Source organism: Pelodiscus sinensis, chromosome 1 (assembly GCF_052426305.1).
Source record: "Pelodiscus sinensis isolate ZL-2025 chromosome 1, ASM5242630v1, whole genome shotgun sequence".
In the NCBI taxonomy this organism is placed as follows: Eukaryota; Metazoa; Chordata; order Testudines; family Trionychidae; genus Pelodiscus; species Pelodiscus sinensis.
Genome location: NC_143052.1, coordinates 218842839 through 218867218, shown reverse-complemented (window position 1 = coordinate 218867218; position 24380 = coordinate 218842839). Strand labels below are relative to the sequence as shown.

Here is a 24380-nt window from a genome sequence, read left to right as displayed (position 1 = left end):
TTCAGGAAGAATTAGAGATATATATTTAGTTCACATCTAGGGTTTCTTTCAGAAGGCATCTCAGAATTCTTCAAATTTAGGGAGGCAGAAAACTTCTCTCTCGAAAGACTTGACTGGCTAAATCCCTTTTTGAAGGAATGTTCAATGTCACCTCATTATGTTGATATCTGCCAGAGTGCTCAATATTTTCAGGCAGTACCTGGTTTTTTTTTTGTTGTTTTTTATTTTTCTGTGCTACATGAGCAGGAGGTAAAACTGTACAGGGAAAAGATTGTGCTGAAGCAATTCAAAACCAACCTATCTTTGTAAATTTCCAAGTGTTTTGGATTTCAGCAAAAGAGAATCTGGGATGTCTCCAAACTGACCTTGAATTGAATAATGTGGTCTCAAACTTTTCAGAAGCAGAGAGAAGTGTTTTCTCTATACTACTTGATCCTTTCTGCCAGAAGGAAATTATTAAACTTTTTCTGCACTATAATTTAAATAAAAATACTGGATTGTATTGAAATGGAGGATGATTAGCAAAAATACGACTCTTGAAAGTCTGAGCAATTTAAAATTACTTTCTACTTTGTTTTTTGGTCATGTAATTTAATTGAAAATACAGTATTATCACTGGAATGCAGGCTATTAGTTAGCATTTGTAACTTATGAGTTTAGAAAATGCCAAATATTTGTGACATTTTGTGTTGTAGATTAAATGTATTACCAAAATCAAATCTGGCATTATTATATTGCTTTATTTTGTCAAAGTATACAGAATTTTTCAGAACTTTTAATTTTTTGGTGCAAAATTTTCCCAGGAGTAATAATCTTAAAGCATCACAAGTTATGAATTCCAAGCAAATGGGTGAAGCTTTATTCTCCAACCAGTGATCATGGAGGCTCTGACAATTTATCTCCTCTGTCCCAGATCTTCCTCCTCTCCCTTTGTTTTCCGTTAGCAGAGGGCTTTTTAACAAAGTATCAGCTGAGCTCAGAGTACAGGGCTACGTGCTGCCAGAAGCCCCAGGCTTATTTGCTAGATGCCTCCTCACAAAGTGTGTGTTGTCTAGAACCTTTTTCTTTGAAAGGTACTTAAAAGGGCAGTGATGTGTAGAGGGGGTTAGGGTTAGCACCAGTGGGTCAGGGTGCTTCCTTTCCACAACCAGCCAGAAGAAACTGCATGGAGAGAGGACTCTTCCGCAGCCCCCGAGTCCTTGCTGCTTCACAAGGCTGCACTAACTTCATACAGGAGAGGGAAAGTGCTTGTCTTCGCAAAGAAAATCCAGTCACTTCCTGGGGTATGGAGTGTGGGATTGGGATGGTTAGGTGGACCACTATGTGCATGTGTTTGTATCATGAAGAGTTATCTGTGGGACCGTCACAACCAACATTTTTTTTATCAGAATAGCTCAACAAAATAAGCTGTATTGGCGAACAGAACATTTATCTCCGTTCCATGCCCAGCACTCGCACTCACCTGCTCTTCATCATCTCCTTCCCCAGGAGCCTGGCTCCCCATCTCCCATTCCCCACTATCCACTTTCCCTTTGTTAACTCTACTCTTCATTTAACCTTTGCCCCATCAGAACCTCAGCAGAGCTGATTTCCCTGTGGAAGGGTATGTCTACATTTGCACCCTCTTTCTAGAGAGGGATGCAAATGAAGACATTTGAAATTGCAAGTGAAGCTGGGATTAAAATATCCCGCACTTCATTTGCATATGTGCGTTATAGTGTTATTTCGAAATAACACGCTGTTAAGATGCAGTTATTTCGAGAGACAACCCTTCTCTTAAAATAACCCTTATTCCTCATACAATGAGGTTTACCAGTTATGGGTGGTGGGGATTAGTATTTGATGAGAGAGAATTGGTCCAGCTGCAATGGCAAGTGGTAGACCTGGTCAGTGAGAAGGTATTTTTCTGAGTATAGCCCTCATGGCCTCAGCAGGAGAGGGGAGGCTGCTTGCATGGATTGCCCCTGTGCATTCAGCAGGCAGTTCAGGGAAGGGGGGGGAGGGGGATTATAACAAATTGGCTAACCAACTGCCAAGGAGAGTTGGAGCTGGTGTCTGTGATCATTGAGGAAAAGGCACTGCCTCGGCTAGGAGTGCAGAGGGCGTTGGGCAACAGCCCAGACCACCCTATTACAGAGCTTGTGGCAAGCAAACTCCATCAAGCCCTGTGGTATGCCCACCCACATGAGCTTTTTCCCTTGGGCCTTCAACATGAGAGGCAGCCATTCTGCATACTAGAGGGTGCTAAGGTGGAAAATGCGAAGCCCTGCTTCCCACAGGCTTTCTGGGGTTTTCTTTATGGGCTAGAAGGTTACTCAGCACCCACACACATCTGACTCCAGCACTCTGCCCAGCCTGGAGTCCCTTCCTGCACCCAATGCCCTCCCAGAGCTTGCACCTCTCCCCACCACCTGTAGCCAAATCCTTCAGGCCCAGCCCAATGACAGTGAGCGAACATGGAGGAGAGCAAGTGATGGAGTGGGTGGGACCTCAGAGAAGGGGCAGGATAGATCCTGTGTTGCCCTGACATTTAAAAAGTGATCTTAGGCATAAAAGTTTGGAGACCACTAATCTAGTTTCCTTGTTTGTTAGTATTTTTAAAACAACCTGTAGCGAGAGAGATCCCTCAATAACATTACTCAGTGAGAATCAACAGAATCTGAGAGAGAAGATTAGGTAAACCGAGGGTATGTTTTCACAGTGGAGCATAGCTGGAAATAAGATACACAGTTTTAGCTACACCGAATTTTGAAATTTGGTGCTGTCTACACAGCACTTACTTTGAAATAAATTGCTGTTCCTTAATCCTCGTGCAATAAGGAAGCTGGAATAGCAAGCCCATTATTTCGAATGTATTTCGAAATAACGGGTATGCTGTTAAGATGTGCCGAATGCTATTTTGGGATAATGGATGTTATCCCGAAATAGCACCATTGTGTAGATGTACCCTGAGTGTTAACTGAACAGTTAAATTTGATTAAACTGTATAAAACAAACATAGCTTGTAATGGTGCGCAAAGGCATGGATCTTGCCCCTTTTTCTAAATCCTCACTAAATAGATTGTGTAAACATAAGCAGTCCAAAAATTGATTATCTGGTAATTAGGTCCTGGTACAGCTTAGGGATGTAAAAGACTAGTCGATAATCAAATGCTTATCAGATAGTCGAGTCAACGAGTTGCTTCCTCCTCTTCCCTTCCCGCTCTCCTCTCTTCCCTGCCTCTATCAGAAAAAGGCAGCAAGGGGAGAGGAAGGAGGAGAGGATACATCAAAGCGGTGGAGCCCGGGGCCAGACCCTGGGCTCCACATAGCGCTGCTGCTTGAAACCCTACATAGAGCCAACGGCCATCTGGGATGTCCCCAAGCTGCATGAGGTTTTTCCAAGCCACAGCGCCGTGTGGAGCCTAGGATAAGCTGGGGACTACCCTGCTGACCCCAGGCTCCGTGAGGCTCTGCCACTTTGAAACGCTGTTTGGAGCCTGACGCTAGGCTCCCTGTGGCATTTCAAAGTGGTAGTGCTGCATGGAGCCCAGGGTCAACGGGGGAGTCCCCAGCTGATCCTGGGCTACACTAGGCACTGCTGATTTGAAACACCATGGGGAGCATGGGGCCAGCGAGGGACTGCTCTGCTGGCTCTGTACTTCCTGCAACGCTTTCACCTTTCAAATGTATCAACAGGGCTGTTGCTACACTTCAGAGGTGAAGGTGCCCTATCAACTAATTGACTATTTGATTAATCATTCGAAATTTAACATCCCTAATACAGCTGATACGGGAAAAAAATTAATTTTATAGTAATATCTAGGCTTGTCAGAATTCAGGATTTTTAAAGTGTTTTGTTTGGATAATATCTATTTTTAAGCTTTTTTTCCCCTATTTTTCTATTTTTATTTAACAATTGTGGAATGCTATCAGGGAACCTGAAAGATTTAATGACAAACCTTGATTCAAAAAGTTAAAGCTTTATAACCGTTTTCATGCAAACTGCCAACATCACATCAAAATATACAAACTGAATATCCTTAAATTCTTAAGTTTTCAAGCATCATTTTTCTTTCTATGCGTGTCTATACATTTTGACTATTGATGGAAATTTTTATTTTGCATTTGTACATTGAAATAGACATTTGCTGATGTTTTCCCACTAAAAATCTCATACTTTCAAGTCCAAATATATCTAGAGTATCTTACAAATTCTAACTTGTTAACTTAGCATGGCTAATTTATTTCATTCATGCTGTCCTATTTCTGTGATGTTATACTTCTTTAAAATAGATGATTTTATTGAATTTTTAGAGGAACTTCATACACAGTTGGGTATAAACTGAAGACACAGACTTACACAAAGATCTGAAAAAAGATGAAAAATTTTGACTAATAATCCTTTATTAAATTTCTGTATAGTGGCTAAGGAATGAGCTGCACATCTTATCTGATTTTGTTCTACACCTCTTCAATACTGAACTTTGAGAAGGTAAACACTGAGGGTACTAACACATTGCATGACTGTCTTCAGCCAAGTGTGAGAGAATTCCATTGTAGGCAGCATACTTTTTCACTTCTGTGATACCTCTATTTAGATGATCACAAAGAGCTATCAACATCATCATTATCATCAGTTTAGGGTTGTTAAATAGTGTGTAATTGAATAGTTGTGTAATCGCATTAAATGTTCGCAGTTACACAACTATTTGATAGTCCCTGGAGGTAAGGCTGGCAACCCAGTGCACTCCTGCGAGCACCCTACCACTCCGTGCTGGGGATGTTAAAATTAGATTAATCAACTAATTGAATAGTCAATGGAATTTTCATTGCCTATTCGATTAGTCAGGGTGCTTCCGCTTTGAAATGTAGCAAGAGCCCACTGGGCTGTTGCTACATTTCAAAGGTGGAAGTGCTGCCTGGCGTTCCACCTTTGAAACGTATGAGAACTCCAGCAGGGGCTCTTGTGTGTTTCAAAGATTGAAATAGAGCCTGGGGTTAGCGGGGGACTCTCTAAGTCCCCTGCTGGCTCCAGGCTCCATGCAACACTTTGTCTCTGAAATGTATGAGCGCCCCCGCAGGGGATCTTGTGCATTTCAAATGTGGGACGTTGCCGCTGCTCCCTTTTCCCCTCTCCCCTACTTTTAAGCTGGTTCCCCCCAGCAGCCCTTCCTTCTTTTCCCTCCCTTGCTGCCTCTTTCTGATAGAGGCTGCAGGGGAGGGGAAGCGACTAGTTGCTTACATCTTTACCCCGTGCTACTGCCTCTTTCTAAGGCAGCAGCGAAGGTGGCAGGCGGAAGCCAGTCTGTGAGGGGAGCAGGTTTAAAATCCAGCTGCCTGCGCAGACCCGCTCCCGCCTGCCACTCTGTACAGAGGCTGCAGTATAGCCCCTGTCCATGGTGGCGCGGGGTCTGAGCTCCCTGCAGACAGAGGCTGCTCTGTGCCAGCAGTCTCTGTTTGATGGCTTTGAGCTCCTCGCAGACAGAGGCTGTTCCACGGCGGCAGCTTCTGTCCATGGGGAGTTCAGACCCCCATGGACACGAGATACTGCTGCGGACAGCCTCTGTCCACAGTGAGTTTCCCTCTCCCCCAAGCACTGGCTCCCATCTGACTCTACCCCCTACAATCCCCTGCTGCCTGTGTAGGGGGCAGGTGGGTCCGCAGAGCTAGCACGGGGGGAGAGCTGGGAGAGCCTTTGTCAGAGGCAGCAGCATAGGGGTGAGATGGGACTACAGGCGGATCTGGTGCTCCCGCTTCCCCCTCCCTTGCTGGCTCTGATACAGAAGTAGCAGGAGGGAGAGAATGCGTTTAGTCAACAGGATTAACCCATAAACCTAGGCTTATCGGTTAATCATGTAGTTGTCTACATGTTGATATCCCTACACCAATTTCAGCCTAATTTCAGACTGAAATCTTTGTGTGCACATTACTGTCTGTTGACAGCAAGTCAGATTTGCGAACACATGACCTATATAGTTCACACTTATGCTTCCAAAATAGGCGTATAGTTCTGAAGTGTAAAAATGCTGTCAATTCTTTATACAGGAGTGAAGGGAGCATTATTCTAAATGGGTCAGTAGACTTAAATTAAAGGTTGTAACTTGCTCCAGGACATCGATAAGCAAGAGTCATTGGTATATTGAGCAATAGAACGCAGGCAATGTGGCTCCCAGTCCTGTGCTCTAATCACTAGAATATATGCGTCTCAGAAAGCATAAGCTACAATGTTGGTCTTATGTGAGCTGTTCTGTCTTACTGAAATATTTAGTAATGACCATAAAAAAAGTTAAAATGTTATAACAATGTCGTCTTCATCTAATAAAAATGAATACACTTCATTTAACACATTTTTTCCCAACAGCATAACTATTTACAATTATTGATTATTTGTTGTAAGTGTTACAATCTTTTCTCCTCCCCCCATCCCCCACTAAACCTTCTCTGTAAATGTCATGGCAAGACCAAGCAGCATCTAGACCAGCAATGGGCAATCAGGAATGGTGAGTGGGCTGCATGAGTAGCCTTCCATCTCAATGGGTCGCAGCAACCAATGGCCAACAGGCTGCAGGTTGCCCATCACTGATCTAGACTGGCAGTTCCCAACCACCAGTCCGCAGCCCGTTGCTAGGCTTTGGACCTCTGGCTCTTGGGCTGAAGCAGCTCTGGGGGCTGGGTACACCACTCCTACCATGGCTGTTGGGAGAGGCGTGTCCTGTCCTGCCTCTCAGTCACCCAGCGCCAGGCAGGGGCAGGGTCTCTTCCCAGACATGGAAGAGTGCTTTCCTGTGTGGCAGGAGGACTGCGTGGAGCCTGGCATGGCAGCCTTAGAGCAGCAGTGCTCAGCTGGCACCTAGGAGGCAGCACAGGGCTAGGTGAAGGGGGTAGGGTTAGTGCTGAGGGAACTTTAGTAGGGGCTATAAGAAGCGGGAGGCTGGCACTGGGGGGCTCTTGGGGCAAAGCTAATACTGGGGGGCTCTGGCTGCGGGTCTGGTACTGGTGAACTCTATGAGGTGGTGGATCTAAGAGGTGGGGATGACACTGGGGAAGGCTCTGAGGGGATTGGGTGCAATAGAAACAGGAGGCTGGCATTGAGGAGTCTGGTGGGGGGTCTAAAGGGTGAGGGCTGGCACTGAGACATTTGGGATGGTGGGCTGGCACTGGGGGCAGTGAGCAGGAGGCACTGGCGGGGTTAGGTACAGTGGGTTGGGGGACTGTGGTCAGTGGCTGGCGCTGGGGGGTAGTGGAGGAGTGGGGGGGGCTCTAGAAGTTAGGACTTGCACTGGAGGGGCTTGATGGGCCAGGGCTTTGAGTGGACTGGTAACATTTTATTTGGATATTTGCATGTTCATTGTTTGCATAATAAATATGCAAATAAAATGTTGCCAGTCCACCACAAGTTTGTGAATGGGTTTGCTGGTCCCTGGTATAAAAAAGGTTGGGAATCACTGATTTAGACCATTCCTGATAGGTGTCTGTCTATCCTGCTCTTAAAAAGGTCCAGAGACAGATTCCACAATCTCCCTGTGCAATTTATTCCAGTGCTTAACCACGCTGACAAATAGGAAGTTTTTCCAAGTATCCAACCTAAACATCCCTTACTGCAATTTAAGCCCATTTCTTCTTTCCCTATCCTCAGAGATTTAGGAGAATAATTTTTCTCGCTCATTGAAACATTCTTTTAGGTACTTTAAAGCGGATGATATGTCCCCTCTTGGTCGTCTCTTTTTCAGACTAAACAAACCCAATTCTTTCAGCCTTCCCTCCCAGGTCATCTTTTCTAGACCTTTAATCATTTCTGTTGCTCTTCTTGAAACCTTTTCCGGTTTGCACTTTATAGACTAACAGATGTATTGGAGCATAAGCTTTCGTGGGCAAAGACCCACTTCGTCAGATGCATGTAGTGGAAATTTCCAGAGGCAGGTATTTATATTTGACTTACAACACTCCTGTTAATACATCCTAGTATGCTTGCACTTTTTTTGCAACAGTATCACACTGTTGACTTACATTTAACTTGTAGTCCGCTATGACCTCTAGATACCTTTCTATAGTACCTTTCCTAGACTGTCATTTTCCATTTTGTATGTGTGAAATTGATTGTTCTTCCCAGGTGAAGTACTTTGCATTTGTCATTGTTGATTTAATCCTAGTTTTTGGTTCAGTTCAGAAATTCTAAACATTAAGTCTTGAAAATTCTAAACATTGTCAAGAAAAAAATCAGTTTTGCTTTGCTATGATGGTTGTATGGAAGCTCTGAGAGCCAACTTCAGCATTTGACAGAGTTGCATGATTTCTGTTGCCTCAACAGCCTGTATATCTATCCGTGCAATATCACAAGGGTGGGCAATAATTTTAGATGGGGGGGGGGCACTTCAGAAATTTTTGAAGTGGCCCTGGGTCACCCCGGAAAGGATGGGTCCTCGGGCAGAAAGGGCGGGGCCAGGACACTTTTGTGACTCTTAAGTACTGCATGCCCCTGGCGGGGGAGGAGACTTCACACGTTACACCATCACCAGGCGCTGATTGGCCTAGCAGGGTGTCTGCAGACCAAATCAACCTGCTTGGCGGGCCAGATCCAGCCCGTGGAGGCCCTTTTGCCCACCCCTTCAGTAACATCTTGTTCCAAATGTTTTTTACATTTCCTGAATGACTGTTGCGAGATCTATCTTTCAGGGTGAAGAATGTCAGAAAAGTCACAGCCTGTATTGCCTATGACTAGGATTTCCCTCAGTGGCCTTTTTCTAGCACTCTTTCTGAATGCTGTAATTAATTCTCCTCCCTTCCATTGGCTAGATTTTTATTATCTATAAGCATAGACTTAGATGTCAATGGACAGATGGTATTATTATGCAGGAAGTACTTTTTCTAAAACAAGAATAAAGTGTTATATATTCTTTTTTTTAAAAAGGAGACACAAAGTGGTAAGCGAGGCATTATTATTAATAATAATAATAATAATAAATATTAGACCAACTTCTGTATGAGTCAAGCTTTTGAGTTTACACAGAGTTGCTCTTCAGGTCTAGGAAATAGACTTAGAATGCCATAGAAGAATATTTGTATGTGCTAATGAACAATTATATAATCCACAAATATTGCATTATTGAAACTATTGAGAGCTATTGGTTTTGTTTTTAAAAATCGCTTTCATGGACACATTTATTCTTTGATCCTATCATTATTTCTTTTGTTTAGATACTTCAAATAATTCATTGACCAAACCTTACTCTTTCAGTGTAGAGATCGGTGAAAGTGTGAGAGGGGAAGATGTGTACATCATCCAGAGTGGCTGTGGAGAAATCAATGATAACTTGATGGAACTTCTCATAATGATCAATGCTTGCAAGATTGCATCATCATCCAGAGTGACTGCAGTAATTCCATGTTTTCCATATGCGAGGCAAGATAAGAAAGACAAGGTAGGTGAGGTGAGGTGTATTGTATTATTTAATAGTACATTTCATTAACGTTGTCTTGAAAGGTCCCGGGCTGGATGGCCCATGGGCTGGATCTGGCCCCCCGCTTGCCTTGATCTGGCCCATGAGTCTTGGGGCTCCCCCTGTCCATGGTGGGGAGAGTCTGCGCCCCCTACATGCCTGGAGTATGCAAGTTCTCCACTGTAAGGGGATGTAATGGGGAGCCTGGTGCAAAAACTCCTGCATGGCTGATTTCTGACTAGCAGAGGTTGGGTGGGGGAGGAAGAGGCTCTGTATACTATTGTTCCTTCTTCCCCCAGCTGGGGGAACAGCAGCACAGGGAAGTGCTGTCCTGCAGGCTCCACCCCCGTTGCTCCCATTAGCTGGAAATCATGACCAATAGGAGCAGCCAGGGGTGTGTGTGCCTGCAAACACAGGGCAGCACAGAGCCACATGTGCAACCCCCTCCTCCCTGGAAAGTGCCTCATCCCCTCCTCCCTCTTGCATCTTCCCTGCCTCTTAAACCCCCCAGCCTGCTCCTCACCCTCTGTCCCTCCCAGACACAACACTCCCATCCCACTCCTGCACCCAGATGCTGCACCTCCAGCCCAGACCATGCATACACCCCCCATTCCTATGTCAATTTGCTCACGTGCCCACATCCACAGTGACGGTATGTCTGCAGATTCCAGGGCACATGGCGGCCTGCACATATGTCATGCCCCTCGCCAGGCTCAGGATGAGGCCCCTCCAGGTGTGGCTAGTGTCCACATATGCTGTGGCCAGACATTCACTGGAAAAGGTGGTGAGAATTCCATATCCCATCTTGCGGACTCTAGAGAAGTAGACTATGAGAGAATACATCATGTCTGGGATTCCCTTCCACCAGCAACTGCACTCAAGGGAGCTAGTAGCCAACACTTCCTTCCTTGCTATACATGTATGTCACTTCAATAAAACTGGTAGGGGGAAAAAAACTGTGACCAAAAACTAGCGGAATCGGGTAACCCTGCACGTAGACAGCAAAGGGTTGTATGTACTGTTGTAAGAAGGTGGTACCTGCAATTCTTTTGGCACTGTCTTTACCTACATCATCCTCCGAGATGCCTTTGGTTCTGGATAAACAGTCTAAGTGCCTCCTAAGACATCCTCATCAGTACCAAATATATCTACCAGGAAAGACCTGCTAGAATATATGTCCTCTATACCAATCGTGGATTGTGGCCCATAACTCGAATTCTAGAGACCACTTTGTTTCTGATTAAAACAGAGACTCCCTAGCTAGTGGTACTTCTGGGAGAATTCTGGGCCAAAATTCTGCATTTTGTGTGTCAAAATAGTGCAACATAATCACTTCAGTTTCACTTATTTAAGCTAGCTTACAGGGAAAAATCATCACAATAACTGTTCAGCGTATCCTACCTAAACACTTGAAAGTTAAGTTACAAATGCTTGGTAACCAAGACCCTGCATTCCAGTTATAATCCTGGATTTTCATTTAAATCGTATTAATTTTATTTTAGTAGTTGGTGTTCTGTAAAGTAGAATGTTCTTTAAATTGCTCAGACATTCATACAAGAAAATTATACAAGTTTGCTAATCATTGTCCTGCATGTTTTTAAATAAATAAGTAAAATAGACCCTCAGATGTAATCTAATCCTATTATGTTTTTCTGGCATGGGGGGGGGGGGGGAAAAAATAAGCTGGAAAGCACACACGCCTTCTTTGCTGAGAATTCAGTTAGGCTATGTCAAGACTACAGTACGTGGAAGTTCCAAAAGAGGATATGCAAATTCCGTGGGAATTTTCAAATCTCACTTTCGAAAGCGCTGCTGGGAGCCGTTTTTTTGCGACCTCCCCCCTTTTTTGAAAAGCTGCTCTTCCTCAAAAAATTAGGTTTACGCAGCTTTTTGAAAAAGCGGGGGGGAGTTGCCAAAAAACCGCGTCCCAACTACTTTCACTTTCAAAAGTTCCTCTTTCGGAACTTCGGCATAGTCTAGACAAGCCTTTACTGTCATTTAAAATAAAGCGACTTTACACCACTCTGGCAAGGTTAAAGGAGCCTTAATATATTAGAATAATTAAAGAATATTAACAGCCTGCCTGTTTAGCTGTTACATACTACTTGTCCTAATTTCAGTGGACACAGAGAACAATTGATTACGGACCTCTGTATAATAGCCCTTAACTTATTTGAAAACTGCAATCAGGTCCCCCTTCAGTCTTCTTTTCTCAAGGCTAAAATGCCCTATGTTTAACCTTTCCTCATAGCTAAAGGTTTCAAAATTTATAATTATTTTGCTCTCCTGTGGACAAACTGGAAAGAACCCACAGCTTATATTTGGCACCCAGAATTGTACACAGTATTCCAGGTGAAACTTCAGCAAAGCCAAATAGAGGGGATAGTTATTCACACTATGGATGTTAAATTTAGATTAATTGGGTAAGTGAATAGTCGATGCAATTTGCATTGACTATTTGATTAGTCGATAACAGCGCCTTTGCCTTTGAAGTGTAGCAACTTGCGCAAAAAGTCGTATTCCTCGTGGGGAGAGAAATAACTCCTGCACAAAGAGCCCTGTGTTCTTACGCTTTACTGTAGTTTTTCTTGCACAAGAACAGGCTTGTAGTGTGGACGCTCTGCAAGGTTTTGCTCAAAAACGGCTATTTGGGCGCAAAAACTGCAGTGTGAACGTAGCCTGAATGTCTGTCTTAGCTGGTTTAGATTTCTTTTCTCCCATCCCCTTACCTTTCCATGATTTACCTGGAAATAAGTAGAATGAGCAAACTGATTTATACAACATTCAGAAGTAATATCTATCAAGGTCTCATGGGTTTTATAGCAAGACTTGCCACTAAATGTTTAACTCAGATACATTTCTGGAAAATAAGGAATTACTCAAATAGAAAAAGACACACTTTTGCTGTTTGTAGCTTCTGTACCGATTTTGTCATTTGCCTCATTTCTTGATTCCATTTATCATCTTCTTCATTGACTTTACATAGTATTGTTATTTCTTTAGTTCTGTCTGAAATTAAGAAACAATATCAGGTTGTTACATTGCAGAAGATTTAAAGAGAAATTGCTAAATGTGTACTTAATCATGTAAGTCTCACATTTAATTTGACTAAATAGCTTTTTACAATTTTGTAAAACCTATGGCTTTTTCCTCAGAGTCGTGCTCCAATCTCTGCAAAACTTGTTGCCAATATGCTGTCAGTTGCTGGGGCTGACCACATCATCACCATGGATTTGCATGCTTCTCAGATACAGGTAATTACAAACTCTTGTTTACTGTAGCTAAAAGCTTCTCTATTGAGTTAATGTGATAGGTTAACTCTTTGCCAGACCACATTCTTTTTTCTGCTTTTCTCATAGGTGTGAGAGAGGCTATTCAAAAGGAGAATTCTGAGGCTTCAGGGAGAAGAGAAATTGTCTCAAATATTATTTAAATATACAGTTTAATGCAAAATTTAAGAGAAACAAATCTTGCTTCTGGATAGAGAGTAGGAATGTTCAATATATCGAGTAATTGACTAACTGAATAGTCAGTGCATTTTACATCCATTATTCAAATTAGTCGATAGGGCTGTTGCTACACTTGTAAGGTGAAAGTGCTGTGTGGAGCCCAGGATCAGCTGGGGAATCCCCTGCTGTCCCTGGGCTTCATGTAGCACTGCCGCTTTGAAATGCTGTATGGAGCCCAGCATCAGGCTCTTTGCAGCTTTCAAAGCAGTAGCGCCACATGGAGCTCGGGGTCAGCAGGGGAGTCCCCAGCTGATCCTGGGCTCCACTGGCGCTGCTGCTTTGAAACTCTGCATGCAACCTGGGGACACCCCAGCTGGCCCCAGGCTCCACAGGGAGCTGCCACTTTGAAGTACCCCCTCCATGCTGCCTCTTTATGATAGAGGCAGCATGCAGGGGGAGTGACTAGTTAACTAGCCTGCCAACTATCTGATAAGCATTTCACATCATTAATTCATATATATGAGTCTGTATGTGTATGAATGTACATCTAAGGAGTTTGATAGAATTGTTTAAAACTGCAAAGTGTACTAGAATCCACAGCATGTACAGTACACAGGCAGACCTTCCATTATAGTGTTTATAAAATAAATAGTCCAACTGAAGTATTTTGCTGATATAATAGGATCTTATATAGGGGATTTTAGTCTTGCATTCAATTAATACTCAGTATGTAATAGTAAGATATGAAACTTTTTTCACTTCTGTTTTGTCAATTATGTGTTAGTCAAGAGTTGATAGCTTTAGGTAGAACCAGACATGCAGGATAGTCATTGTTCAATGTCTCAACACCCCACACTATGAAGATGTCTTATTTCTTACTAGCAAATGCCTACTTTTTCCAGTCTTGATGTTTAACCAGAACCGTCAATCACAGAAAATTTAAAAGTGTGGACCAAAATCCTTTTTTACTTGTAATCAAGCCTTATTTTTTCCAGAGGTGGGAGACTATTGCATTGCAACCTTGTTCAAGAATTATAGGGGGAGGGGTGAAATGGTTCATTAGTCTGTTGATGCTAATTTGTATCTTCCCAGTCTTGAAATACCTCTGTTCATTTCCAGGAGTTATTTTTTAATTAATTTTTTACTTTAAATATAATAGATGTTGCTTTTAGCTGAAGTTCCTTTTTTTTAGATAAAGCTTTTTCTGAGAATGAATTACTTAGGTATGTACTTATGTGCTTACGGCTTCTTTCCCTCACAAAGAATTACCCTCTGGCTTTTATAGTACAGGCAGTCCCTGGGTTACATGGATCTGACTTACATTGGATCCCTACTTACAAACGGGGTGAGGCAACCCCGCACTAGCTGCTTCCCCCCAGCAGACCAGGGAGACGTGAAGCTAGCGCCCCCCCGCAGCAGACCAGGGAGACGTGGAGCGGCTTTTCTCAGCAGACACCTCAGCTTGAGAATAAAGGACTGAGAGAAGTGAGGTGTGGGAGAATAAAACTGAGCTCTGGAGAAATGTTTGGCTAGAGTTTCCCCTACAATATGTACCAGTTCCGACTTACATACAAATTCAACTTAAGAACAAACCTACAGTCCCTATCTTGTACGTAACCCGGGGACTGCCTGTATAAAGTCATTAGTGATTCTTTGCTCTCCCTTTATAAAATCCTATCTATTAACAGTCAAGTGCTACGTGTTGACCTAACTATTCCCCCATTGAAATTAGTGTGAATTTTACTACTAACTTCAGTGAGAGCAGAATTAGGCCAGTGTAAAACACTGTTTTGAAAATCCTGCCCTTCATGTTTATGTTGACCAAGTGATTGTATGTTTTCTGATGCTTTTATTCTACATACAGTGGTAGAAAGCAAACAGATGTTAAGAACTGTTGTTTTCTGTTTGTATTTAGGGTTTCTTTGATATTCCAGTGGATAACCTGTATGCAGAACCTGCAGTATTGCAATGGATTAAAGAGAACATTTTGGAATGGAGAAACTGTATCATAGTCTCACCTGATGCAGGTGGAGCAAAAAGGTAGAGTGCAAATTACAAATTGTCTGAGATCAATTATTAATATATAGTCCCTTTCACAGAAAGGAATGCTTTGCCCATACTACTTGGTTGATTTTTATTTGTTTTATCACTGAAAATAGTATGAGGCAGTGGCTATCAATGCTGATGACTCCAGTTCCATTGCAATGAAACAATAGACCATCCGATGTAGTTCATGCTTGGTTGTATCTAGGAATTTTCTGTACTCTAAAGAAAATATTTTCTCTTTCTCCCTGAATATGGCCTCATTAGCTAAGTCCCTGTGAGGAAAGAGGTTTTTCCTGCTGTTTGTTCCTTTAGTGCAGCTGCTGCACCTCTTCCTGCTTCTCTCTGGAGCTACATAAATTTCCCTTCTCTATTCAAGCATACGGCCTACCCTCACTGTACCTGCTGGAGTTTAGGTAAGAGCATACTTGAGTCATGTTTCTTTTTTAAAAAGAGTTGATACATTCCTGACTGAAAACCTATTGACTCAAGTTTAGTGATGTATAATGAGAAAAATAATCTGGAAACACTGAGCAATCTTGGGGAAAAGGGAAGAAATGTGGAGATGTTAAATTAATGGAATTATACAAGTATGGCATCCGTTATTACTTATTCAGGAGATCATCTTTTGTTTGATACTCTTTAAGTCCTTGCCAGAGGAGGTTGTGAAAACCAGGACTTTAACAGGGTTCAGGAAGGAACTAGATACATTTAAGAAGGTTGGGTGTCCATCAGTAATTATTAGCTAAAATGGATAAGAATGATATCCCTAGCCTCTGTTTGACAGAGATTGGAAACAGATGACAGGAGAGGGATCACTTGATGATTACTTGTTTCTGTTAACTCCCTCTGGGTCATTTGGCATTGGCTACTGTTGGAAGACAGGACACTGGGCAGAATTAATGTGACCTTTCCTCTGACCCAGTATGGCCGTTCTTACGTTATGTTGTTAAGTACAAATTAATGTCAAAATTCAGAAGCATGCTCTCTGTGCAGTGACAAAGTACTCCATATAGGTGGACCTCTTCTCAGATAGAGGTAGGTCGATCATTCTGGTCATAAGAAATCGCTGCCCATCCACTGGAAACTTAGTAATTGTGGCAGGGAGCGGGAGAACAATTAGGTCATCTAGTTCCTCTTATTTCCAGTGAAGGACTGCCATAAAACGGACCTTACCAAAGCCTCATGTTTGTCACGAGTTTAAATTATAAACAGCAGAAAGAGATGGGGCTCACTTGGCTATTTAATGTACATATAATCTATTTTGAAGAATGAAGTTACAAATTTCTGTAAGAAGCATTCCAAAAGATAATCTAGTAAATTAGGCAGACTTCCTTTTTGTTCCTTCTCCCCATCAGCCTAAAACAACTCAGTATTGTGGTAGAATTCACCAAGTGGCAGGAAAGCTGTCTGGCAAACTTCTTTGTATATTTTATCAAATTATTTACTTACAAGGGCTTTTTTACAAAAAAATTTGCTTGTATTTAGCATGACTTATTTTATGACATGAAGATATGCTAAGTAAATCAGATACTGCCTCTTGAATGCTTTTCCCCACTTCTTCCAGATGAAAAAACAGAGACATTTATGCATGTTACCTAACTACTTACCATTTTGTGTATGGAGGAGAAAACTGCCTATACAGGCGACCCCTGACTTACAACTGCCCGACTTATGCCCTCACCTCGCATTTACAACCGCCCTGCGCCAGCCCAGTGTGTCCTCTCAAGCCCAGCGCTGAGGACTACAGCTCCCAGGAGGCAAAGCAGGCAGTGTTTGAACTGGTGCTTCTTGCACTCTGAGGACTACAACTCACAGGAGGCAAAGTGTGAGTGGCGTTTGAACTGGCGCTCTGCCAGGCCGGGGCCTTGACCTGGGCCCTGATCAGTGCTGCTGTGGGCCTGGGACATTTGTGCACTGTGTCTCTAGTGACCTCCCTGCTCCGGCCCAGCATGGCATCTCAAACCTGGGACATTTGTGTGGCCTGTCCCTAGCGATTGCTCTTTTCCGGCCCAGCATGGCCTCTCAAGCCCGACATGCTGGGGACTACAACTCCAGGAGACAAAGCAGGCCAGGAACGGAACCTCTACGTATAACATTGTACCTATGGGAAATCACAGAATACTAGGACTGGAAGGGACCTCGAGAGGTCATCGAGTCCAGTCCCCTGCCTTCATGGTAGGACCAAATACTGTCTAGACCATCCCTGATAGACATTTATCTAACCTACTCTTAAATATCTCCAGAGATGGGGATTCCACAACCTCCCTGGGCAATTGATTCCAGTGTTTGACCACCCTGACAGTTAGGAACTTTTTCCTAATGTCCAACCTAAACCTCTCTTGCTGCAGTTTAAGCCCATTGCTTCTTGTTCTATCCTCAGAGGCCAAGGTGAACAAGTTTTCTCCCTCCTCCTTATGACACCCTTTCTGATGCCTGAAAATAGCTAGTATGTCCCCCCTCAATCTTCTCTTTTCTAAACTAAACAAACCCAATTCTTTCAGCCTTCCTTCATAGGTTATGTTCTCTAGACCTTTAATCATTCTTGTTGCTCTTCTCTGGACCCTCTCCAATTTCTCCACATCTTTCTTGAAATGCGGTGCCCAGAACTGGATACAATACTCCAACTGAGGCCTAACCAGTGCAGAATAGAGCGGAAGAATGACTTCTTATGTCTTGCTCACAACACACCTGTTAATGTATCCCAGAATCATGTTTGCTTTTTTTGCAACAGCATCACACTGCTGACTCATATTCAACTTGTGGTCCACTATACCCCCTAGATCCCTTTCTGCCGGACCTAGACAGTTGCTTTCCATTCTGTATGTGTGAAACAGATTGTTCCTTCCTAAGTGGAGCACTTTGCATTTGTCTTTATTAAACTTCATCCTGTTTACCTCAGACAATTTATCCAATTTGTCCAGGTCATTTTGAATTATGACCCTATCCTCCAGAGCAGTTGCAACCCCTCCCAACTTGGTATCAACCGCAAACTTAATAAGCGTACTTTCTATGCCAATATCTAAATTGTTGCTGAAGATATTGAAGCGAGCCAGTCCCAAAACAGACCCCTGCAGAACCCCACTTGTTATACCTTTCCAGCAGGATTGTGAACCATTAATAACTACTCTATCAATACGGTTATCCAGCCAGTTATGCACTCACCTTATAGTAGCCACATCTAGTTGTATTTGCCTAGTTTATTGATAAGAATATCATGCGAGACTGTATCAAACGCCTTACTAAAGTCTAGGTATACCACATCCACTGCTTCTCCCTTATCCAAAGGTCTCGTTATCCTGTCAAAGAAAGCTATCAGATAAACCCAAATAAGGGTTCATAGAATCATAGGACTGGAAGGGACCTCGAGAGGTCATCGAGTCCAGCCCCCCGCCCTCAAGGCAGGACCAAGCTTTGTCTACACCATCTTACAATGATTCTCCAGGAACCCATTAGGTCTTAAGTATGGTAGTCGCCTGTACAAGGTTTGCATTTAAAAGTGGATTTCTAACAATAGTTAACAGTAACACAAGTTACTGGAAGAGCAGCATGTTATATATAAGGTCTTTTATGAATATTTGAAAGGATAGAAGAGCTCCTATACAGAAGAACCCCATTTATCAGACTTTACAGGATGGGATCTGTCCAATTTATCTGGATTTCTGATTATCCAAATTGGTCCCAGTGAGTGTGGATAAATGGGGTTCTGCTGTATATAATGGAGACAAGGTGGGTGAGGTAATATCTGTTATTGCAATGGTTCCCAAGCATTTTGATACGGGGGACCGGCAAACTTTTGGCAGACCGGTAACATGTTATTTGCAAATGACGAATACGCAAATGAAACGTTCGTGATCCACCAAAAGCCGAGCCCCCAGAGAGAGTCCCAGTGCCAGTCCTAACCCTAAATCGCTCCACTACCTCCTGTTCCAGCCACTGACCCCAAAATCCCCTGCACCAACCCCCCCTGTGCCAGCCTCTCGCCCTCAAAGTACCCCATTGTCAGCCCCCCATCCCAAATGCCTCAGTGCCAGCCCTCTGCCCCGTAGCGCCCCACCACCACCACCAGACCGCCTGGTACCAGACTCTTGTTTCCAGAGCCCCACTGCACCCAACTCCCCAGAGCCTCCCCCAGTATATTATCTCCATCCCCAGTGCCAGCCCTACTCCTACAGCTCCCCCCTACTAGCTCAGCCTCGAGAGCCCCCCAGCACTAGCCCTGCCCCTAGAGACCCCAGTGCCTGCCTGGTCCCCCTCATCTAGCACTGCTTTGGTGCCCACGTTGCGATGGTTCTAGGGGCTGCAGTACCCTGCTCAGCACATCCCCTGCTGCCATGGCTGTAGGGAGAGGCGTGTCCTGCCCCGCCTTTCAGTCAACCAGTGTCGGGCAGGGGCTGGGTCTCCTCTGGCTGCCGAAGAACTAACTTCCCTGTCCAGCAGGAGGACTGTGCAGTGTGGGGCTTCCTCCCGGTCACAGCAGAGTGGTTCCCTGCACGGTGGGAGGGCCGCATGGAGCAGCTGCACGCAACCCTCCCACTGCGCAGGGAGCCACTCTTCTGCATCCTGAAGGAAACCCCACTCTGCCCAGCACTGGTTGGCTGAGAGGCAGGACAGAACACGCCTCTCCCAATGGCTGCGATGATAGTGGTGTACCCCTGCCCCCAGGGCCACCGTGGCCCAGTAGCCAGAGATGCGTGGCCTGACAGTGGGTTGCAGCCTGGCAGTTGGGAATCGCTGTGTTATTGGACCAACTGCTGAGGTGAAACGTGAAGAAGAGCTCTGTGTAAGCTTGAATGCTTGTGTTTGTCACCGACAAAAGTTAGCAATAAAGCCATTAAAAATATTTTATGCCTGAAGTTAGGCATAAAACTTTGTTGATATTTGTGCCCCTGCATTCTCAAGACTTGTGAGAATATGTGCTCCTGTGTACAGAGTTGTTATAACACTTTGACTTCTCCCTTGTGGTTAGAAAGATGGCATTTTGAGATTATATATGAAAGAGGACACCCTCTGGAAACTAAAATCTAATATTGGTGGTTCTTCTAGATGTGTGTCCCTGTGGGAGCTCCATTGTTGGTGCCGGGCTGACCCGACACCAACAATGGAGCTCCCACAGGGACACACATCTCGAAGAACTGTCATTACTGCACCAAGGTAACTTCTTCTTAAGTTGTGGTTTTAGAAAAGACCCTACTTCTGGAAGATTGATTGCCTTCAATAGGCCACTGTCTTTATTGATACATAAGTGAGACAGATTTTATTAGATAAATTGAATATTGGTGTGGGGAATACACAAAATGCTACCATCTAACCGAAAATACTTTGTAAAAAACCCCTTAATTTTAAAAAAAAACCTTTTCATATTTATTTTTTTAAAACAATCTTGTCAAAAGTTTATTTATTTTAGTGGAGATCAGTATGTCCACAAGAGGTCACTCTTACCATCCTATAAAATTGTCAGTAATTAAAAGTAGTGTGTAGTGAATATTCTGAATTACTAACCACATGCTGAACATTAGAAAACAAAACAGGTCCTCATTTACTTCAATATACAAAGGCTATAAGGTTGTTAATTAAAAAAAGCTATGGTACTATCCATTTCAGTTGAAATAGTTTTTAAACACGAAGCTTTTTAACATATTATGGCTTTTCTAATATTATTAGACAGTGCCATTTTTATAAATAGCCTCAATTCTGAATTACTTTTCTCTGTCATCTTTAACTCACCTAGTTGTGTTTAAATATTGTAACAATCTACTAGAAGCTTATGAATAGCTGGCATGTATGGTATATGCACAATACTTGCCAACAAGATACTACCAAACCTAAACTGGATTTGTCTGATGTGCAATATTTGTTCTGTAATAATAACTTTAATATTACTTTTAAAACCTCCTTTTCTTGAAGTGAACAGTCTGTATAAATAATTTAACATTTAATATTAAATGCTGGTTTTTAGCTAATGAGATATGTTTCCTACTTACATATAGCTTTTCTAGTTTGTCCTAATAAAAACATAACTTGTTCTTTCCATCCCTTTGCAAAATATGCGCTGGTCCCCCTAGAATAGGAATGGGAAAGATATGGCCTGCCAAACCATTTGATCTGGCCTGTGCCCGCCATGCTGCACTCCCAGCCCTAAGCCAATAGAGACCCAGGAGCAAGGGGAACATTCAAAGTGGCTGGTGGCTCCCTCCCCCCACCAGGGATGCATAAGAACATAAGAATGGCAATACTGGGTCAGACCAAAGTTCCATGCAGCCCAGTATCCTGTCTGCCGACAGCAGCCAATGCCAGGTACTGTAGAGGCAGTGAACCAAACAGGTAATGATCAAGCAATCTCTCTCCTGCCATCCATCTCCTGTATGATGCATAGAGGAAGCCACCAACCACTTTGAACAGCGAATGACTTTGTATACTCTTCCACCCGCAGGTACCTATTGGCCTAGGGATGGGGGAGTGTGCAAAATCTCCTCTCCCTGCCAGGGGCACATGGTGTCTAGAAAGAACTACTCAAGGGCCCCACCCTTTCTGCTGAAGTCTACCTTTTTGGAGGAGGTTGGGGGGGGGGTAGAGGTAGTCCACAACCACTACCAAAATTGGTGAAGTGGCCCCCCCCCCTGCAAAAATTATTGCCCTGCCTGCTCTAGAAAGTCTTTCTTTTGGGATGGCCATCTAAAGTTTTCAGTACCCCACAGCACACCCTTGTTGTTTCTTTTTGTAGTGCTGAAGAAATGATCAGACAACAGGCTGCTTTTCTCTTCATATCATCCAGCTATATTAAGGGAACATGTGGGTTTGTCTTTGCAAAGTCTGCTTGTAGCACTAGGCTTTAAACAGCTGTTTGCTTGGCTTATGCTCAAGCCCAGTTCTCTGGTTTACAGTGCTTTGTAGTAAACCCTTAAACATATGTCTTTATAATACAAATATGAGTAGACAATGTTAAGTCATAAATGTAATTTATTATAACTGAACTACTGACTTAAATTCTTTTTGGGTATCTGAGTGGGGAAGAAGATTGTGTGTGGGAATTAGTAACTAATCTGTATTTTTTCCAGATCAAAATGTGTTTTCTGACATATGGACTCTACACTGGGGACGGGATGAATACTCTAGGGATGAACACTCTTTTTCATCTATATAAAAACACCAGGGGATTATTAATTCTGCTGTGTGCCCCAAATATTGCTAAACATTAATTTTACCACAGACGCATGCAATTTCTTTCTCTAGTTTCTGAAAGTATATTTTAAAAACATTGTATCTTTCTTACATCTTAGGGTTACTTCAATTGCAGATAGACTGAATGTTGAATTTGCTCTGATTCACAAGGAGAGAAAGAAAGCAAATGAAGTGGACAGAATGGTATTGGTTGGTGATGTGAAAGATAGGATAGCTATTCTTGTTGATGACATGGCTGACACATGTGGCACAATATGTCATGCAGCAGACAAGTAAGTATTGTTCCAGAGTGGTGACTGTAGAGTGGGGTACTGGTTTAATCTATTGTGAATTGTCCAAATTGGTTTGTCCCCCATGCTTTCATTTGGGCTGGATCTGGATAGTGTCTGGGTCTATGGGCACACTCCGAGCCTCAGACCTCATGTTTGACTTCTTCCTTAGGAAGTGGAGTGCCATCATCTCTGGACCTCAAAATCAGTGTCTCCATTATTGCTTATACAGGCTCTCTTAGAGCTCCAGCTAGGGTGTGTTTTGAGTTTCTAGTCTGACTCCTTCAGGGACAATGTAGTAGAAAAGCAAGGAACACAGGCTTTTGTTTTGTCTACTCTTAATAGTTTAAAGTACAGCTGCTGCAGCGCTTTAAATTGAAAGTGTGGCCACAGTACAAGCGCTAAGAAAGCTCTCTCCCAGCACTCTATGTAAATGACCTCTGCCAGGGGAGTAGCTAACAGAGCTGGGAGTATAGCTTGTAGCGTTGTAGCATGGCTTAAACTGGTGCCTTACAGCACTGTAATTTGCTGCACTGAGGGGAGGAGGATGTTTTTTCACATCTCCGAGCCAGAAAGTTACAGTGCTGTAAAGTGCCAATGTAGACTTGACCTTAGCAAAGAAATTTCTTAACCACAGTGACTTTACACTTAAAGCTCATGACAGTTATAGATCTTTGCAAATAGAACTCCTTGAATATACTCTGCCCTAATCTGATTTGACTGCTTCTGGAAATCTAAGATTTGTCAGTATTTTGGGTTGGGCAGAATCCCTCATGCGTGTCCTTTTTACATTGCAGAGGATCAATGCTCCCTTCACTGACCACAACCCCACTTTGTGCTATTTTCTCCTGCCCCATGAGTTGTGCATAACTCTTCTTGTGGATCTCTAGAGAAACTATCATCCCATGGTTGTGGGCCTGAAATGAGGGACTCAGTGGCCCTATATTCCTGTGTTATGACTTTTAGTACTCTTCAATGAGGTGTCAGACATCCTCCCTGAGTGAGGCAGCTGCCTGGAATGAAGTAAAATAGGCTATTCTTGGGCATGTCCAGGTTTGTGTTTTCACAGTACCTGGTACTTCCATGCCTTTGCACAAGTCAGTGAAACTTCACATGCATAAAGCTACTTGTGCTTAAAAAGTTGCAGGAATGAGATCTCAGGCTATGAATTCAGCAAGGCTGAAAAGCTTTATTTCCTGTGTTCATAGGGCACCTAGAAGAACAGACCCCTTTTGAGGACCTTTGCTGTTAAAATATATAAAATTATCTGATATCACTTGAGATTTTGGAATCCTGTGGATAGTCCTCTGAAAACATTCCTTCAGTGTGCAGTGGCAGTCAAAAATAACTAACAGAATGTTGGGAATCATTAAGAAAAGCGATAGATAATTAGACCAAAAATATTGCCTCTCTGTAAATCCATGGTATGCTCATATCTTGAATACTATGCAAATAATTGGTTAACCCATCTCAAAAAAGATGTGTTGGCATTGGAAAAGCTGCAGAAAAGGGCAACAAAAATGGTTGTTAATTCTTCCAGATGAAGAGAGATTAATAAAATTAGGACTTCTGCTTGGAAAAGTGACAACAAAGGGGAAATATAGTAGAGGTCTATAAAATCATGACTGGTGTGGAGAAAGTAAGTAAGTGATATGTATTCTTCCTTGTACCACAAGAACTAGGGGTCACCAAATTAAATTAATAGGCAGCAGGTTTAAAATAAAGGGTAGTCTGTCTTCACCCAGCAAACAGTCAACCTGAGGAATTCTTTGCCAGAGAATGTTGTGAAGGCCACGCCTATAACAGGATAAAAAGGAATTAGATAATTTGATGGAAGATAGGTCCCATCAGTTGCTATCAGGATAGGCCGGGCTACAAAGCCATGCTCTGAAGTGTCCCTAGCCTCTGTTTGCCAGATGCAGGAAATGGGTATCAGATAGGGATGTGAAAGTTTAACTACGTAACTGGTTAAACTTAAGCCTGGGCTTATTGGTTTGTGTTATATGCAGGCTCCTGCC

At 43.1% G+C, this 24380-nt stretch overlaps 1 protein-coding gene across 2 annotated transcripts in view; it reads left to right on the top strand.

The window, feature by feature from the left end:
• PRPS2 (phosphoribosyl pyrophosphate synthetase 2) overlaps positions 1-24380 on the top strand; it is a 35583-nt gene that overhangs the window by 6477 nt on the left and 4726 nt on the right. The window contains exons 2-5 of one of the 2 annotated variants that reach the window (XM_075914869.2): positions 9218-9410; positions 12575-12673; positions 14784-14908; positions 22192-22365. In XM_075914869.2, the coding sequence (XP_075770984.1) occupies positions 9218-9410; positions 12575-12673; positions 14784-14908; positions 22192-22365 (591 nt within the window). The remainder of the gene's footprint in view (positions 1-9217; positions 9411-12574; positions 12674-14783; positions 14909-22191; positions 22366-24380) is intronic. The other variant, XM_075914870.2, reaches the window with a different exon arrangement.